Source organism: Schistocerca nitens, chromosome 1, assembly GCF_023898315.1.
Source record: "Schistocerca nitens isolate TAMUIC-IGC-003100 chromosome 1, iqSchNite1.1, whole genome shotgun sequence".
In the NCBI taxonomy this organism is placed as follows: Eukaryota; Metazoa; Arthropoda; class Insecta; order Orthoptera; family Acrididae; genus Schistocerca; species Schistocerca nitens.
Window position 1 is genome coordinate 1,167,075,053 of NC_064614.1, and position 19,769 is coordinate 1,167,094,821.

The window sequence follows — 19,769 nt, forward strand, 5'->3', positions numbered from 1 at the left end:
TTTCGCACAGCTTTAACTAGTGTGGCCAAACGTTTTGTTCAGGCTTTTAAAAAGAAGTGTCGAAAATCTGCCATCACCACTCCTTCGATGTGGTGCTCACCCAGTCCCTAATATCATACAGAGCCACCCCACAGGATAGGTCTTCACCTGTGGAGAGCTTTCATGGCTGACCTTTTCAATCTTTGCTGCCCATCCTTCACTCTCACCACATCGCACAGGTTCACGCCCCAAGATCCTAACTGGGCTATGAATTTTGTCCATGGACAATCATGGGGGCTTTCCACTACCATCCTCTGCCTACTTGGCTGTGACATGCTCCTGGTTACTCTACTGGATGGCACCCAGTGCCACAAGCAACTCAAACATATCTGCCTTAACCGTAGTTCCATTCCTCCACCACAGTCTCTTACAACATTCTATGCTCCAGATACATAGTAGTGAGAGTGCGTTAGTAACGTTAGAAGTGAGAGGATTAGAAACGATAAATAGGCTGCGTCCGCCTCCTTGCAATCTTTTTAAATGTCTGATTTCTACCAACTTAGATATTTTCAAATTTGCACCTTGGATTTCGGTGATTGCAGCACCACCGCTATCTCGGATTTGTGTGTTCACCACCATGGCCATCTTGCAGTTTTCAATTTTCCATGAGCGCTATCTTGACTTTTTCGCAACTGTATTGCAAACTAGTGGCGGGAGATAGAACTATGGTCTGTGGTATCCGCAGCATACTAATGTCATCGTACTACTTTTGCCAATGAATTCTTACAGGAATTGTCTCCGCCGCACTTTGTACAAATCTAATTCCTACGACTGTGATCACATTTCCTTCAGTTGTCATGCGTGTAGACTTTTGCCACTTTGAATAAGCAGAGTGCTGTCCACATTGTACCATCATGGAGACTGTCTACAGTTAGCAGCTATGTGGCTATGACGTGGCTTGGTATCTGACTGTGTAAGTGTCAGGCCACAGACGCAAATGTCAGCGATTTGGCCCCAGTCAGAACTCTCAACTCTGTCTCATACTACTTATTTTCCCACTAGAAGTAATGTGATCAGGTAGATAAAGCTAAGCTTCAACTTGATTTGGAACCCATGTTAAACCGCAAGGTGCCCCATAAGTGGTTGGCTAACTCAGAGGAAGGCAGCTCCAGCATGGTGCTAAGGGCTGTGCTATTCAAACCAAGCTACAAGTAGAGGAGAGCATTGTACAAGCGAGTGAAACACAGATAATAGAAAATTACGATTCAAAATAATCATTCTGCAAAAGTCAGTCGCCTATTGTACCTCTATTTCAGAACTGCAGTCCTGCTAACTGGACCATAGATTTAAGCAAAGCAGGCGAGCTCTAGGAATTCTGGATAAGTGTTATTAACGTTTAAAAACCTCCAGAGAGGCGGAGATAATGCTGAGACAAGCGATTCAATATGAGACCCATCGGGCTGCCAGTGTAAGGAAATATCTCAAAAGTGGATGACAAATGTTTAACTTTTGACGTTAAAAGACGGTGATGCCATTCAGGCAGGCCACTGCTGTGCTTATACCCGTCAGGCCATCCTGGCGGCCGGCCTTATTCCGCTAGCGGCCAAGCAAGAGGGTGGGAGTGCCGTGGCTGAATGCGAAATGACACTTCTTTATAAACTGAAGGCGCCGGGCATCCTGGCATCGGCCTAACCGCTTTATTAGTGAGTGGACGTGGTGTGTGGGAGCCTGGTCTCCTTATCCCGTGTGTGGGTCCAGGCAAAGTGGCGTTGATCTGGTGCCTGGCTATTGTGTTTATTACAAGAACAGCGTACCCTACCAGACGGAAATACGAATATCCCCGCATGTGACGTCTCTTAGATGCCACTGCGCCTCGCCAAAACGGCACCGACCAAATCGTTTTATGAACGAGATTGAGCTTGTTTTCACCATGAAGTTTCCCTCATCCTGTGAAATGCGCCGGGGGTTTGGTTGCAGGACATCCAGACATTGTTTACTGTTTCTTTCGGAGAGGAGAAAGTGTACTGCACTGCACTAATTGGTTGAGGAAGATCGGGTCTCTTGCTAGAAAACATGATTGGCGTGGTAACCACTGGTGGACCATGATAGGTTTATTCTACAATATTGGGGGGAACGGCTGTTTTTTTGGAAGGTTTTGAGTAAAAGAGAGAAGCAGGAACTTGCTTCTCGATGGTTGCTTAGTACAGTCCCTAGAGCTCTTCCGTTTATAGGGAGAGAGCACTTTGTTGTAAAGACGTCCGTACACCTGGGCGAAACTTTATATTTTCGTGGATGTGAGACAATCACCGGCTGACATGGAGTCATCTTCCACGGTACGACACTTCAGCAGTGCCCGCATGCAGACGACAGTGTCTCGTCTTTCACTGATTTTGTCGGTAACGTTGAGCATCTTTGGCAAATTCAGAAGCTTATCAATCATTTTAACGACTATCTTTCTTCATACCAGCATTGTACTCGCAGTAGTCACTCCCAGTATCCACTGCGTGCTTAATTGTGTCTTGACGAGAGAGACCAATCAGTGGAACGATACAGCAGTGTGTGCTTGCCTAGACTGGCATCCTTCCACTCACAGTAGCCAGTCTCATTTACACGTAACTTCCATTTAGGTTCCCCAAGTCTATTGCCAGCCAACCTGAATCCATGCAAATGAAATGTTACACAATTGAAGTTACTGTTTACATGTTTGTTCTCTCTTGACCTTGATATTACTTAATCAATCTCTCTGTGACACCGTAAGTCCTTCTTATTATTTTTTCAACGACACCCACTCTCACTCCCTACGATGTCATTTATTTTTTTGTGGGTTGGAAGTCATTAAATTTATTTTATGTCTAGTTGGGCAACTCAGGGGTGATCCACACAGGGTCCACCGTTTAATGTTTGATTTCCTTGTGTCATCGATAAATGTGGCACCTCTTGGATATGGTGGTTACGACTTTATAGTGGTTTGGCAGACGGAGAACTGCCGCCACCATAGGCTATCTTGCAACGTCAACAGATGACATACCTCGTTGTGCGTGCAGCAGTGAGCTCTTTGTTCTGTCACAGGTGGTCATCCCAATGCGATTCAAGTATTTCTGTCAGATTTAGTTGGGGCTTACATGCAGGTCTTCCGCATGTGGGCTCAATTTTCAAATCTTGCGTTTCGTGGGCGGCATTTCTTTGCAATGCTTTAGACAATTACGTGTTTACCCTGAGACCAAATTTATTATTTTATTTGTCGGTCTCATAGTGTCCGCTGATTCATTGTAAAATACAGTAGAACAGAGACCTAACATATTGAATCACAAGTAAAGTAGTGTAAGCTTCCTAAGTATGCCGCTACCAGTAAGTAACTCACAATTTCTGTACTAAATAAAGTCTTTCAACAACAAAAATAAGGAATAAAAGGAAATAAATATAAACAGTTTTACCTTGGTTACAGGGAGGACCATAATTTTGTAGCTTCTACTTTTACAACAGGTCACAACAACAAAAGGTGTTCGAAATTTTCATCGCTCTCTCGGATGCAAGTATTATTACATTGCTCAATCCTCCCTTCACACACTCGCCCAAAAATACCCTACGTCATCTGGTGACGTCACGTGTTTTACATTTGTCATCTGCTTTTGGTTTATTTGCCGACATTTGCGGCACTATGTTTCTTACTGTAAACCACTTGTCGTAGGGTCATCTGCGCCGCTTCGGGGACTTTTTTAAACGTTAATAAGACTCTGGAGCTACATGGACCTTGAACCCTAAAATGAATGACTTTTAACTCTGCGTACACATGACAAATTTTATGATCCCTTCTCGAGCCTCCATCCTGCTAAGGATTGTGGGTGGCAATTTCTTGTTTACATTAATACTTATATAATATACTGACTTCTCAAGGGTGCCTCATTCACTCATAGAAGCAGTACTAGCCTTATGACCAGAAATAATCATTAAATTTGAACTCAAGTTGCAAATTCAGACAAAAGGTGAAATTACAAACCCAATGACCGCAGTCACGGTCGATTGAGTCGAAAAACGTAAAACGCGAAATTGCCCTGTTAAATCAATTTTTCTGGACATTGTAGACCCAAGGATAAGTTGAAAAAGTGTAGGATTATGGGATGGTGATGTCAGAATAATGTTATGATTCCCATAAAGTACATAATTAAGACACTTTCAAGATGACGTAGAGTGTTAAAAGACGACAAAAGCTTTTATTTCTCAAATTTTCTCCATGGTCACGCTGACACAGAAGGACACAGTTTTTCTCTCTGCCCTCGAGTTGGCGCCACAGTCTAATACCCAGTCTCAGAGATGAGATGGCGCTCTGTCCTCCACCCACCACAATGAGGAGCGGCAGAGGTCAGCGCAGTCCAGTCTCCCCCGTGAGGTTTGCTGCACGACTGTGTTTCAGGTGTGCAGGCCGTCCAGCCAGGTATCGAAGCTAGCGGAGATCTGATCACCAGCCCACCGTTTGGCAGTTTCTCGGCACGTCCGCTCCATGTTGACGATCGCGAATTCTGGAGCGGAAATCTGCTGCCGTCTTAACCTACGGGATATTATGAACTCCCTCACCTTGCAGTCAGCCACACTGACCTTAACTGCGGTATCCGTTTGGTCGCACAGTGAGAACACATACTTGATTACCGCGGTTGCCGTGACAACGTGCACCCTTTGAAGTCTGCGCTTCGACCTGAGAACAAACAGCACTCAGTGGCGACGTAGCCAATATTTCCACGCGTTTCATTCTTTGCAGCGAGTTTCGGTTACTCTCACAGTCGACCAATTTTACGCACATACACCCACAGACAGACATCAGTAGTGATCTCTATGTTTGCTGGACGTAAACTATCGGTCCTACACAAAAGACCATAGTATATTTTTCAGTGAGCTAATTATTCAAGTGTCGTTTTCCTAAGCCATTTAATTTGAACACCAGAATGATTTTTTCAAAAATAGTCTGTCCCATTTATTTCTATGTTTTTCATAGAGCTGATCACTCACTTTCATTGGTATTGACGTTTATGGGAGCCTACACCGTAACCTGCATCGGAATTAATTCTCTGGAGTTCAGCAAGGGGTTTGTCTTGAATTTCATATGTAATTACTTTCAATGTGATATAAAGTGTGAACGTAGAATTGCTCTTTCGACATACCGCTGTGGATCTCACAATGGTCGGCATCGATCCGACACCATGCGTGCTCACATTTTTTTGCTTTTTGTTTTTGAGTCATTGGTTTTCTGACTGGTTTTGTGCGGCCACCACGAATTCCTCTCCTCTGCCAACCCCTTCGCCTCAGACTAGCACTTGAAACCTACTTCCTCAATTATTTGCTTGATGTATTAAAATATCTGTGTTCCTTTACCGTTTTGCCCACTACAGCTGCCTCTAGTACCGTAGAAGCCATTTCCTCATGTCTTAACAGATACCTTATCATGCTGCTCCTTCTCCTTGTCAGTCTTTTCCACATGTTCCTTTCCTCTCCGATTTTTGCGCAATAGGTCTTCATTCCTTGACTTATCAGTCGTAGTAATGAGAACAGTGAGAAACTTAGCATCAAAACTGGTGGACACGAAGTAGCCAATTTTCTACATTGCTCTTTAGCACACCTCAGTTGCTTCGAATCTCTTCTGTTGAGGTTTTCCCACAGTCCATGTTTCACTATCATACAATTCTGTGCACTAAATATACATTATCCGAAATTTCTTGCTCAGATTAAAGCCTATGTCTAATACTATCACACTTCTCTTGGACAGGAATGCCTTTTTTTCCAGTGCTAGTCTGCCTTTCGTGTCCTCCTTGCTCCATCCGATATTGTTTATTTTGCTGCCTACGTAGCAGAATTCCTTAACTTCATCTATTTCGTGTCCATCAGTTTTGATGCTAAGTTTCTCACTGTTCTCATTTCTACTACTTCTCATTACTTTCCTCCTCCTTCGATTTTTCTCAATCCATATTCCGTATCCATTAGATTATTCATTCCAACCAGCATATCATTAATTCTTCTTCAAGAATAGCAATGTCGTCGGCGAGTCGTATCATTAATGTCCTTTCCCCTTAAATTTTAATCCTACTCCGGAACCTTTCTTTTATTTCCATCATTGCTTCTTCTAAGTACAGATTGAACAGTAGGCGCGAGAGGCTGCATCCCTGTCTTACACCCTTTTTAATCCGAGCTCCTTGTTCTTCTCTTTTGGCTCTTGTACGTATTATATATTACCCGTCTCCCCCTGTTGTTTACCCGTACCTTTATCACAATTTCGAACATCTTTTAGAGTTTCACATTGCCGAACGCCGTTTCCAGGTTGGGAAATCCTATGAACGTGTCTTGATTTTTCTTTAGTCTTCCCTCCATTATCAACAGCAACGTCAGAATTGCCTCTCTTGTGTCCTCACCTTTCCTTAATCAAACCGATGATCATCTAAGACATCCTCAATATCTCTTCCATTCTTCTCTATATTATTCGAGTCATCTACATGTCTGCGTTAGCTGTTAAGCTGATTGTGCTATAATTCTCGTATTTGTCAGCTCTTGCAGTCTAAGGGAATGAGTGGATGACACTTTTCAAAAAGTCAGATTGTATGTCGCCAGACTCGTCCACTCTACACACCAACGTGAATAGTCGTTTCGTTGCCACTTCGCCCTTTGATTTTAGAAATTCTGATAGAATGTTATCTATCCATTCTGCCTTATTAAGTCCTTAAAAGCTCTTGTAAATTCTGATTTTAATACTGGATCCCCCATCTCTTCGCTATCTACTCATGTTTCGTCTTCTATCACGTCAGACGAATTTTCCCCCTCATAAAGGCCTTCACTATACTCTTTACATCTACCTGCTCTCTCCTCTGCATTCAACAGTGGAATTCACGTTGCACTCTTAATGTTACGACCCTTGCTTTTAATTTCACGGAGGGTGTTCTTGACTTGCCTTTTTGCTGAATCAGTCCTCTCGACTACGATATTTTTTTCGATTTCTTCACATTTTTCATGCAGCCATTTCGTTGTAGCTTCCCTGCACTTCCTATTCATTTCATTCTCAGGGACTTGTATTTCTATACTCCTGATTTTCCTTGAACATTTTTGTACTTCCTTCTTTCATCGATCAACTGGAGTATTTCTTCTGTTACCCACGGTTTCTTCGCAGTTACCTTCTTTGTACCTATGTTTCTCTTTTGAAATTCTGTGATTGCACTTTTTATAAATGTCCATTCCTCCACAACTGTACTGTCTATTGAGCTATTCCTGAGTGCTGTATCTACAGCCTTAGAGAACTTCAAGAGTATACCTTGTCAGTTCGTAGTATCAATCCGTTGTACTTCTGTGTCCCACTTCTTTGCGTATTGACTTTTCCTGACTATTTTATTGAACTTCAGCCTACTCTTCATCGCTACTACCTTGTGAGCTGAGTCTATATCAGTCATGGGTAAGCCTTACCATCCAGTATCTGATTTCGGAATCTCTGTCTGACCATGATGTAATCTAGCTGAAACTTCCCATATCAAGCGTCGATTTCCAAGAATATCTCCTGCTCTTGTGGTTCTGGAACAGAGTATTCATATACGTATAATAAAAGGTGCCATGAAGTTGAAACTAATAGGATGGGGGTGGTGCTAAGAATAAGTGACATGGAAACTGCACCTCACCAAACATTGTGAACAGGATTATAATCTACCTACGAAATGAAACAATAGCCAGATTAATTCCTCTCATTTTTAAATTTGCCTCAAGATATGTGCATAAATAAGACATTATGAAATGAGGTATGTGATCTCAGTAAATGCAGTGAATCGAAAACTGACTATTATTGACGAGGGACAGTACTAACGTAATACACGAACGTCCCAGCAAAGGCTGGATAATTTAGGTGAGTGTGATAAATCCGCAATCTACTAACGGTTTGTGGACAGAGAAATTAAAGGTGGACATACAGCAATTGCTTGAATTCACCAGAAGAATGGAAAAGTACAACGAGCAAATAACGTCATTGACCGATTCAAAAATGAGCCTTCAGTCACTCGAGAAAAGCATAAAATCCTACCAACGTTCTGTAATTGTCATACCTTCCTTTCCCAGGCTGCCATTTCTCACCATATTCTGCTCTCAGCTGATTGTAATGTTGCGAGTACGTGTCAACTGCTGGCGTATGTCTCCCCCACAACTGCATGTACGGTTCTCTCCCCTGTTTCCTTCCGTGTCTCCAGTCGAAGCGTTCGCTACCAGCACTGAGTTGTCTCTCATCTCTCTACATAACGGCTCTAGTCTATGTCTCCTGTCAATGGTATTTTGTCCCCTCTAAGCCAAAGTTTTACAGAGCCAACCAACCGTTTCATTCCCTCCCAGGTACATATTTCGTACACAGTTATGATAAATCAGTCCTACTCTTCGCGAAAGCTATACATTTTACGCAAGACGCAAGTCTCCACGTCTTCATTTCTCGGAGACTGCCGTTCTCGTCTATTTTTCTAAGTTTGACCAATGATGACCCGTCTCACAACTTTTTACACAATAGGGTGTTCACCCGAGCTAAAGCAGTGCCAAAAAGTTGGCCCAGTGCTTTACAAGGAAATAGAAATTTTTAACAGTATGCAGCTTCATTGAATCTCACAATACACAGACTACTCCTTGCACAGCGTTCTCAAAAGGCGAACATTTCGCTCAAAACCAGGTTCCTTTGAAATGTGTTAGTTTAGATGTCACTGCTTGTAAAAACTATTATTCTGCTCAAGCGTATTAGACGACTTCGGTGGAGCAGTCCAGTAGCCCATATGGCACAGGGCGCATTTGGCGAAAAGATGACAGAACGCAGCGCCCAGAGGCCAAGCTAGAACAATACTTAGGTTGTGGCGTGTGCCTGCCACCATCAGACGCTTCGCCTCACCCCACTCTTTCAGTCTGGAACCGAGCGACCGCTACAGTCGCAGGTTCGATTCCTGCTTCGGGCATGGATGTGTGTGAGGTCCTTAGGTTAGTTAGGTTTAAGTAGTTCTGATTTCTAGGGGACTGATGACCTCAGATGTTAAGTACCATAGTGCGCAGAGCCATTTGAACCATTTCACGCCACTCTCTTCCTCTTCTCTGAGAGGAGCCTGACTGGACATCAAGTCACTGCTGCCCCCCTCTCTCCAGACCATGGCTCATCTTGGACCCAGTTAACCTATAGGAAATATCAGATGGAATAAAACCACAAGGATAGATAAGGAATTCATGTGAAAGTCGATGGATAATTTTGTACATCATTGCCTTTATTTACTACAAGCGTTATATATTCTAACAACTTGTACGAATATAATGCAATTAGTAACGTTAAATAAATTATGAACTGATGCTTATCAAAGGCAACCTCAAATATTGGAAAGAATCACTTAAAACCCCTGAGCCTTAGAAAAACATACCACTCAGTATATGTTAAATTAATTTTCAGTTTAGATTTGAGGTAACAAGCCAGTCCATTAAATGTCAACACAGCCCACACCATCATGGACCCATCATCAGCTTGCACAGTGCCTAGTTGACAACTTGTATCCATGGCTTTGTGAGGTCTGCACCACATTCGAACCCTAACATCAGCTCATAACAGCTGAAATCGGTACTCTTGTGGCCAGGCTATGGTTTTCCAGTCTCGGAGGGTCAGACCGATATGGCCAAGAGCCCAGGAGAGATGCAGCAGGCGATGTTGTGCTGTTACCAAAGGCACTCGCGTCCGTCGTAGCCCTTAACACCATATATCTCCACACTGCCCTAACGCATACGTTCATCCCACGTCCCAAACTGATGCATATCTACGGTTACTTCACGCAGTGTTGCTTGTCTGTTAGCACTGACGACGCTACGCAAACGCCACTGGTGTCGGTCGTTAAGTGAAGGCAGCTGGAGGCTGCGTTGTCCGTAGTGAGAGGTAAGGCCTGAAATTTCACGCTTGGGATCTCAGAATATTGAATTCCCTAACGATTTCCGAGATGGAGTGACCCATACGACTAGCTCCAACTAGCATACGTACGCCATCTGCACATGTGCATATCCCCTATCCCATGACTTTCGTCACATCAGTGAAGAGTACTGCTATGTATTCAGATTTATTTTTCGTCTCTTGTTGACTTTAACTATGCTCACATATATAACTTAATCAGATTTGGTTAAATTAACTACCTGTACTTGGCATAAAAGTGTAATCGTCTCCTTTCTAGACACACTATATGTCATCATTTTCTTTGCATTTTCGATGTAACCAGTACCTGTTGTTATGTGTGTTAGCGTCATCCATTTTCCACGAGATGCTGAAAGCCGTTTCATGAGCAAGTGAATAATGATTTGGAGAATTTTAAGGAGGTGCTTCCTGTTTAGTAGTTTGCAAAATTAAGCTGTTGAATGCAGAAGCAGTAAGAACATTCAGAATTTAGTGACAAGTAAGTTATATTTTCCACAAACTGTGAACGAAGTGTGCTCTTGGGATCACAAGTGCGTCAGAAATTAGTTTCTCACCTTAGATATATCCAGCTTCGTTGACACTGCCAATCGCCATTACACAGATCACTTTTTCTCCATCCTTCACACTCTTTAAATATGCTTTGTACTTCCCGTAAGAAAGCATGACGAAGTGTTTTAATCTGATACCTCGTGGCATTAATCCATGGAAGTAGTAGGTCCCCTGAGAACAGAAAAAGTTCTGTAATTACACGACACAAATTTCCTGACTCATTCAAAATTTTGAGACGTATTAAAACTCCATGTAGGAGTATTTAATGACGAGAAGAGAAATGCTACAGTCGAAGCAGAAAAATTCGCGTACGTTCCTCATCCAGAGTCCAACAGGAAAGCGGGAAACCAGGTGCCTCAGTCCTCATTCCTCCTCCCTCATCAAAAATGTAGGCATGAGAACATATTCGAGCTCTTTTAACACAGAACATTGTAATTCCTTTTCCCGGTTCCTCTTTATAGTTAAGCTTTCATACTCAGCATCTCCCTCTGACTGCTGCTGTCTTTTTTATGCCTCTTTCCCACCGCATTCTTATTCTCTTTTTCATTGACAGTTTATCCCACTGCCAGTGCCCCTCTCTCACTTACACTGTCTCCTTTTGTCGGTTTATTCCCACTTCCATTCACCACACCTCAACAGCTAAAAAATTCCGGGGCTCCAACTTACTTCTCTCGTATTTCCATGTGGTTAAAATTTCGGTCTAAAATGCTCCCTCTCCTATACCAAAGTGTTAAAATTCGCCGGTCTGTCAGGGCGCAGACCCTCAAAGGCTATGTATGATGTCCACTCATCCGTGTTTTTCAGCTACACTGACTCCTATCTCTTTTACTCCCACTGTTTCTATCTCTTTCTCTTTTACTTCGTCTCTCACTGCCCATCAACATCTTCTCTCTCTCTCTCTCTCTCTTTGACTTGCACTGCAATCCATATCTCTTTTCGAAACTTCCTGGCAGATTAAAACTGTGTGCCGGACCGAGACTCGAACTCGGGACCTTTTCCTTTCGCTGGCAAGTGCTCTACCAAGTGAGCTACCCAAGTACGATCACGCCCCGTCGTCACAGCTCTACTCCTGCCAGTACCTCGTCTCCTACCTTCCAAACTTTATAGAAGCTCTCCTGCTAGGGTTTCAGGCTTTACCATTCGTTCAAAAGAAAGCACTGTCACTTAGCTGATAATGTCTCGAGTAAAGTATTACATATATGATACGGGTTCAGTCACGTATGCAATATATCACTATCGAAAGCTGTATTCCCAAATGTTATTTTCAAACCATTTTAGAAGCACCTCGAAAGCGCTAGAAAGGATTATGTACGCAGAAAGCATAACAAACCATTTTCAAATTACTAAAGTAACGCTTAATTTATGTTTCGATGTGCTCTCTGAGAGAACTTGCTCTTTTTCAATTCATTAATCAGAATATATAAAATAAAAATGGAAAAAGAAAACAAATTTTGAACTGATTTTGACTGCGCCTTGTCAAAAACATTTGACTGTGCAGGCCATAGCACTCCCGGTCTTCCATCATCTCTACTTCAAAGGATGCAGATTGATGCATTAAGAGACCCAGGATACGTCCTGAACTATACAGCATCTGGAGAATGGGTAACATTCAGCAGAGGTGAACCACAGAGATCTGCATTGGGTACACACTTATTCTTGCTGCAAAGAATGTTCCGTCATTATATACGCAAGAAACAGAAACGGTTATCTCCGACAATACAAGTATTATAATCGAGTCTAGAGAAAAAAACTCACTATCCGCAAAGTAAACAAAATTTTTCTCTCAACTTAATAAAAATTGTCAGTAAAGAGAATGTCACATAAGTTAGATAAATACAGCACATGCAATTTTGTGTGTAGAAGACCTGACCTTGCCCTTAGAATTTAATACATGAGGGTAAATCAGTAACTAGAAGAGACTGTTCTTAATTCGTAAGTATTTAAATTGACAAAGACCTGTACTGGAAGTTACTTGCTGCAGACCTGCTTAATCGTCTAAGCTATGGAAGTTATAAGTTACAGTTAAAGAATAATACTACTTACAAAAACATAAAACTAGAAGGAGAAATGTCTTACACTACCTATCACTCAGCCTGTTTATAACAAAGAAGGGAGTAAAGTATTCCACAGCAAAAATCTTTCATCACCTGCCCAGTAAAGAAGTCAACAGATTATAAAATTAGCTTCAGACACAAACTTAAATTACATCTGTTTGAAAAATTCTTCTCTCTCTCTCTCTCTCTGCGCGCGCACGCGTGTGTGTGTGGGTGTGGGGGGGGGGGGGGGTGTTTGTGTGTGTGTGTGTGTGTGTGTATGCATATGAGAGATAGAAAGAGAGAGAGAGAGAGAGATAAACAGAATGCAAAAAAGTGTGAATATCCTAAGACAATAATGTACGTCGTCAGCATGTTCTCGTGGTCTTCAATGAGAAAATGTAAAACAATTATAAATATTATAATTATAAATATATGTTATATAATGACTTCATGGCTAGAGGGCGCACTTATGAATCACAGGGAGTTAAAATAATTACACTAAACTCTGATGACTAGATTTTGTTACGTTGAATTCAAGACAGGTGACACGAACTTCAGATGGTACAAACAGGCTCTGAGTGAAAGTGCTTTTTTCTGTTGGTAACCCTTCTCTACTTTAAAGTTGTCACCAACAATTTAGTAATTTGTATTTGTTTGTGACGCAAGTGGCGTACTGGAGTTACTTAGTCCTCGTACAATTCCACAAAGTATACTATTAAATAAAATTACGTGCAGCTTTTCTATATGTGATAGTATGCTACATTCTATGAAATAATATGTTGCTTCCCTCATATTTTTCAAGCTTGTGTAAAGACTCTCAGTTCAGTGTACTGCTGTAATACTTGCCGGAGACACTGGCTTCTGTTTGATACCTATTTTCTCGAAAGTATATTCAAAGACATTGGGCAAGTTAGTCTTCAGGTATTCGAATGGTTTGGAGAATTGCAGGCGGTAGTCAAAATTCCATCCACCAGTACTGCCCCATTTGTATGTCGTCACCTCCATCTGCAACAATAACACAGCAAATCATCAGAGAATGTTACATGAACACTTTCTGGAAGTAGGCCACTACGAGACAGTTTTCGAGAAAATTTAGTGGAATCGTGTAGAACAATTGGTGTGCTTCCAAACGTACAACAGTTTGTGTGAAATCAAAAAGAAAGTAGTGGATTTCCAGGTGTTGTATCTGTCACTTAGCGATCAGAAATGATTTCTATTTCAATCATACATTTTTAACCATTGTAAATAAGATTGTACACTATTCTGCAATTTCTATTATTTCTAGGCATTCATCAGAATGATAAAGTTGGAATGATAATTACCAGATTTCGAGCTCGAAGTTGCAGAGAAAACCTATTTTACTCTGTACAGATATACAATTCAATAATATAAAGCCCCTCCCCAACTGACAGCGGCATTTGTTAAATGCCTAAAGAAAAAAAGATCTATTGACTTCGTACTGCAGGAGATGATAAGGGGTAGCGTTATTTCTGCAGGTACAGAGCTCAGGGAAATGGAGAACGGTTGTATTATACATCATTCAATAATATCCAACAGGTCGATTACATATGAGTCAACTCGTATATAGAAAGAAGTTTAAGCGAAGTAAAACAGATGACTAAATTCGACAATAATGTCTATTTAATCAATATTAGACTGTAACAATACCAGAAATTTTGTATTATATACAAATGTATTACTTTTCGTAATCCTTGCGAAAATTTGTAGAACGAACCGTTGAGCAATAAAAATGTTCTTTAAGCTAACGTACAGGTCACACACATCACATGTATAGCATTTGCGATGTACTTTTAAAGAAATTTCGTCATTTCTTTGATTCTTTCCGTTTTATTACATACAAATACATCATATCTTATTGTTAGATGCTTTAATACCGTACTAGAATTATAGACATTTCAATGGTTACCGCTCTAAAGTCCAATATGTATTGTTTGTTAGGATTGGGGAGAATTTCGTACGTCGATGAGGTTAGCATTACAGGGAAACAGCTGCCTAAGCAGTCTGCCACTGTGTCAGCGAAAGATATTTACCAGGATATATTTCACACATTCTTTTGAGTCCTTTAATACATGTTCCGCTAAGCCTTCTCATACAGTACTACTTCTAATTATTTATTTCTGTCAACCTTCACCATTTTGCATGTGGGTATCTGAACATGACTGTCTGAGAGATGATTAAGTTTCCGATATAGAATGTCATTTTTCATTAGGAATGTTCGTATAAAAATACCAGCTGAACACCTGGGACTGATGCCCTCAGAAGTTAATTCCCATAGTGTTCAGAGCCATTTCAACCATTTGAACTCCTGGAATCACCCAGTTACGTGTTTATTACAGTTCTATTACTCCATGCCCTCTTTCTTCCTCTCTCTGTTGAGCTCTTCCTTCGCCTTCACTGTGCCCATACCCCCGGCCCCTCCCTGTATCCAACTGCTACTCCCATGTCTCTCTCTCTGCCTGCCCCCCCCCCTCCCCCAATCTGTTCATGTGTTACCGCCCCATCTCTCTGACCATTTGCTTCTCCCCCTCTATCGATACTTGCTTTCCGCTCCTCCCATATCTTCCTCCCTTCTCTAAGTACAGCTCCTCCAGCCCCTCTGTCTCCTCCCCAACCCACCTCTAGTCAAAATCCTCCTGTCCCTCTCTCTGTCCATTATCTCCTCTCTGTCCATCTCCTCCTCTTTCCTTTCACTCTCCATCTCCTCCTCCCCCTCTCTCTAGCCTACTCCTCCTCCACAGTCTTCATCCAACTCCTTCCTTTCTCTGTCCACCACCCCATTACCCTCTCTCTACCCATCTCTTCATCTCCCTTTATCCATATTCCCCTCACCTTCTCACTGACCATTTCCGCCTCGCCCATATCTATGATCATCTTCCAGCTTTCCCCTCTTTTTCTGGCCATCTCTTCCACCCCCTTTTCTTTGAACGTTATCCCCACATTATTCCTGCCCAGATAGTAAGTTTGGCTCATTCAGTCCAAGGGGTTAGCAGCAAAAATTTTTACCTGCAGCTTTGCCTGCATCCTTAAATGTCACATATTTAACAAATTTAAAACATGCAGGGTGACCCAAAAATCCGTTAACATTCGAAAATTCAATATTTCATGGAATAACGCATGTGGGGATGTAATAGTTGATACATAAGCTTGAAATGACGTGGGGTCTCATTGAAACCATGAAAAGTGCGCAAGATGACCAACAGACGGCGCTTCATATGATGCAAAAGAAGTTCAATAAGTCACCTGTCGTTCATTAAGAATACCTGTAGTCGAAGAACAATGTTGTGAACAGCACTGTACAACATATCCATTAAGTATGGTGAGAGACTGCCGTCGGATGTTGTCTGCTGGCATCCCTAACGAGGTTGACCGATCGCTGTAGACTTGAGGCCTCAGGTAATCCCACTATCAATAATCATACGGATTGAGGTTTGGGGAACTGGGAGACCAAGCACGATGGAAGTTGCGACTCAGCACGCGATCCCCGCCAAACGACGTGAGCAAGATGTGTTTCATATGTGTATCAATAAGGGATGCCCCAGCCTGCATAAATGTCGTATCTTCCAGCTAGCCTTTATCAGCCTATCTAAGGATGACGCAATTTTACAACATACTGGCGTACCTCGCACACATCACGCTGACATTTAAAAGTAACATCACACATTTCGTAGAAGAAAAAGGGTCCGATCACCATTTATGTGGTAAATCCACACCACAGCGTGACTTTCTCGTCACTCAGTGGGTTTCCATGACAATTCTAGGATTTTCCGTCGCCAGGATTCTATAGTTCTGATTGTTGCCTGACCCTCGGTGTATGAAAGAGGTTTCGCCGGTCCATTACATGTCAGACTACCAATCGTCAACGTCCCCCTTTTCTTGAAGCGTTCACATCGCAAATACTCGCTGCTTCACAAAATAGTTGGCTAAAGAGTTCATGATGACGCTAGATTTTGTACGAATAGCAGTGGATGATATGCCTCAGTGTTCTCCAAACAGTAGTGCCTGGAATGCCGGTGTTAATCCACTAGAGTCTCCACTTCTTTCTGATCGAGCAGCAGTAGTGACTGCGTCTGATCGCACGTTACGGGGCCGATCGTCTTAGCAGCTCGAATCCTCGAGCTTCTTGATCATTTTCTTCGCTACGACACTTCTCATGCGACCTTTACCAGTTCGAAAATCTTCTTATGGCGATAGAATTATAAAGCTGCAGTTGCGTATTCTCCATTCTGATAGTAAACCTTCACTAACAGTGCCTTTTCTGGTGAGGTCAACATGTCGCATTTGCTGGCACGTCTGACCCCCTCTCACACTACAGCTTATATTATACACGCATTTCTTGCGGTGTCACTGACATGTTACTCTGCAGCGCCATGCGTTGGCCGGTTTTAGCACTCGTCTTCAGTTTTAATAAAACCTCATGTCATTTTACGCATGTGTGACAAGTTTCACCACTCTACCTAAGTTATTCCATAAATTTGTGCACTTTGAAATTAACGGACTTTCTGGTCACTCTGTATATGTACACATATTTCACATATATTTAACATATTTCATTATATATTTATACATATATTTCACTCATATCTCTAACGAATTTTACCATGCAGTTTCGTTTGAATGCAGCTCAAGGTTTATGGCTTCACATCTTCAGAACAGTGTGTCGGACAACGACAGTATTTTCCAGATTAAGTCCTGTGGCACTTGTGGACGCTGTCTGTGAAATGTTCCGTGAATCGAGTGAGTGGTAAAGCAGTAACAAATCGAATTATCAGCATGATTGGGAAATTTTTGATTTATCTCAGTGTTAATGACTTCATATATACTGAGCTATGTGTTATTTTGCAGTTATGTTGAGTGGTATATGTGAAAATAGTGTTGGCAATAGAGTTGTTGGTCAAGAAACAAGAAATTAAAAGCTCATGCCAGATGAAGCAGTTTTACTGCATTAATAAAATAATGTATACGCGATAAACTTTTTTTCCTTTCATCAGTTTTTTGGGGGACGAGTGAGCGAGAAAACATCTCGGAAACGTTTGAAGGTATGTACAATGATTGTTTAAAGTCAGCGAGTGCACCCATTCTCAAATGATGGCTGAATATAATCTGGCTATTCATAAGTTATGAATTATGCTTCTTTTACACCCCCTCCCCGATCCCACAGCTTTGAGAGACAAGAGGTTGTTAAGCACACAGTGGTTCTTCATAGTCTGTAATGGATACAGTGGTTTAGAAGGACATGTGTACACGCACATATACATACATACAGTTTTATAATACTCTCTAAGACAAAGAAAAGGACGCTCCAGGTACCACAAAGGAATTATTCGAATAGGAGTGAAATCGGTAGATGTTATTTACATGTACAGAAATACAAACAATAGCTATTTGACAACAAATGTATAATTTATTCAACAGAACGTGTTTCACAAATTGAAAAAGTCAATAATGCGTTGGTCCACCTCTGGACTTCGTGAGTTCAGTTATTCGGTATGGCATCGATTGATAGAGTTGTTGGGTGTCCTGCTGAGGAATATAGTCCCAGATTCTGTTCGACTGACTCGTTAAATCGTCAAAATCGTGAAATGGTTGGAGGCCCCTGAACGTAATGTTCCAGACGTTCTCATTTGAGGAAGGGTCTGGCAAGCACTGAGAAAAGAAGTAGATACTCTCACTGTGTGCGCGAGGGCATTATCTTGTTAATATGTAGGCACTGGATAACTTTCGATGAAGAGCGACAAAACGGGACGTAGAAAGTCGTCGACGTACCGCTGCGCTGTAATAGTGTAGCGCGTGACAACCGAAGAGGTCCTGCTGTGAAAACAAATGACATCCTAGACCATCACTCCTGGTTTTCGGGTCATATGGAGCGCGACAGTAAGGCTGGTATCCCACTACTGTGTGGGGCTTCTCCAGGGACATCTTCGGACTGGAGTCTCAGTGACTGGAGCAGAATTGTCTTCAGTGACTGATTGCCTCTGTCGATATCTTTTATGGCACAGTAGGTCAACTTGAAGAACAGATAGCTTGAGCTGTGCTGACCCCGTTAACTAGCGACTGGACAGTGTTGGGATACCAACCTGATTGTTGCCTATGATATGGACCGACAATAAGGAATGATGGTCTGAGGTGGCAACCCTTCCATAGCAGGACCTGTTGGGCTGTCACTGGCGGCATACTTACAGCTAATCGGTACGTCGACGATATTCTACGCCCTGTTCTATTGCCCCACTAGCAATCCATACTAGGCTTATATTTCAGCAAAATAATGCCCGACCCCACATGGCTAGAGCTTCTATTGCTTTTCTTCATGCTTGCTAAACCCTATTGGGCTGTCAAGGTTGCTAGATCTTTCCCCAACTGAGATCGTTTGGAACATTATGAGCATGGACCTCCAAACACCTAAGGATTTTGACGATCTACCACGTCTTTTGGACAATTTAGCGAGAAATCCCTCAGGAGGACATCCAACAAACGTATCAGTGTTAGGGAAGCTGAATAACTGCTTGCAGAAGGGCCACAGGCGGACCAGTGCATCTGTGAAGCTCTTTTTCTTGAATTAATCAACAATTTTTTTTCTGAAATTGGAATCATTTGGTTATTTGTATATGTGCGACGTATCAATTTATGTCCTATTCGGATATCCTTCTTCGTTTCTTTTTTGTCTGGCTTCTCTTTTTCCGTTTTCCAAGAGATATGCTGCTGCTGACAAATCTGGTTTCGTATTACTGCGGCCAGTTAGATGATATGTTATAGCAACGGACTCTAGTATAACGCTGGATTGCATGAATTCTAAAAAGTTTAACCTCTGTTTAGTGTTACCTCACTGTGTTTGCGACAATAACTGCATATCCAATTATCGCAGCCCAGCCAACAGATTCACACGGAATGAATTACTGTGAAGCGTGTCTACATGAGCCTCTTCATCATTTTGTTTAACATTTATCTGGCCACAAGGTATATTACCTTTATTTTATCAAACATCTTACTAAGAATTTTGGTAATTATCGGAGTCCCACGCGCATATTCAGTTATTCAATACATCTACTTGCAATATGTTAGTATATACATCCTTTCCTCCTCTCATTTAATGAATGAAAAGCGTGAATGAGAGTGTAGAAGATAAATTTTATTATCTAGTCTGCTATGTGGCAGAATAGCCAACCCTATAAATCACGTATCAGGTAGCAAAGAGATTTCTGTTCGCCTTGGACAAAGCTCTTGTAGAGTTTGGCACCACACAGTAGGGAGCCGTCTGGTGGTGG

At 41.9% G+C, this 19,769-nt stretch overlaps 1 protein-coding gene across 1 annotated transcript in view; it reads right to left on the minus strand.

Moving 5' to 3' along the window:
- Window positions 1-19,769, minus strand: part of LOC126238889 (uncharacterized) — a 147,840-nt gene that overhangs the window by 22,660 nt on the left and 105,411 nt on the right. The window contains exons 3-4 of the mRNA XM_049947819.1: window positions 13,336-13,494; window positions 10,459-10,624 (exon numbers count right to left, since the gene is read on the minus strand). Of these exons, the coding sequence (XP_049803776.1) occupies window positions 10,460-10,624; window positions 13,336-13,494 (324 nt within the window). The 3' untranslated portion in view covers window position 10,459. The remainder of the gene's footprint in view (window positions 1-10,458; window positions 10,625-13,335; window positions 13,495-19,769) is intronic.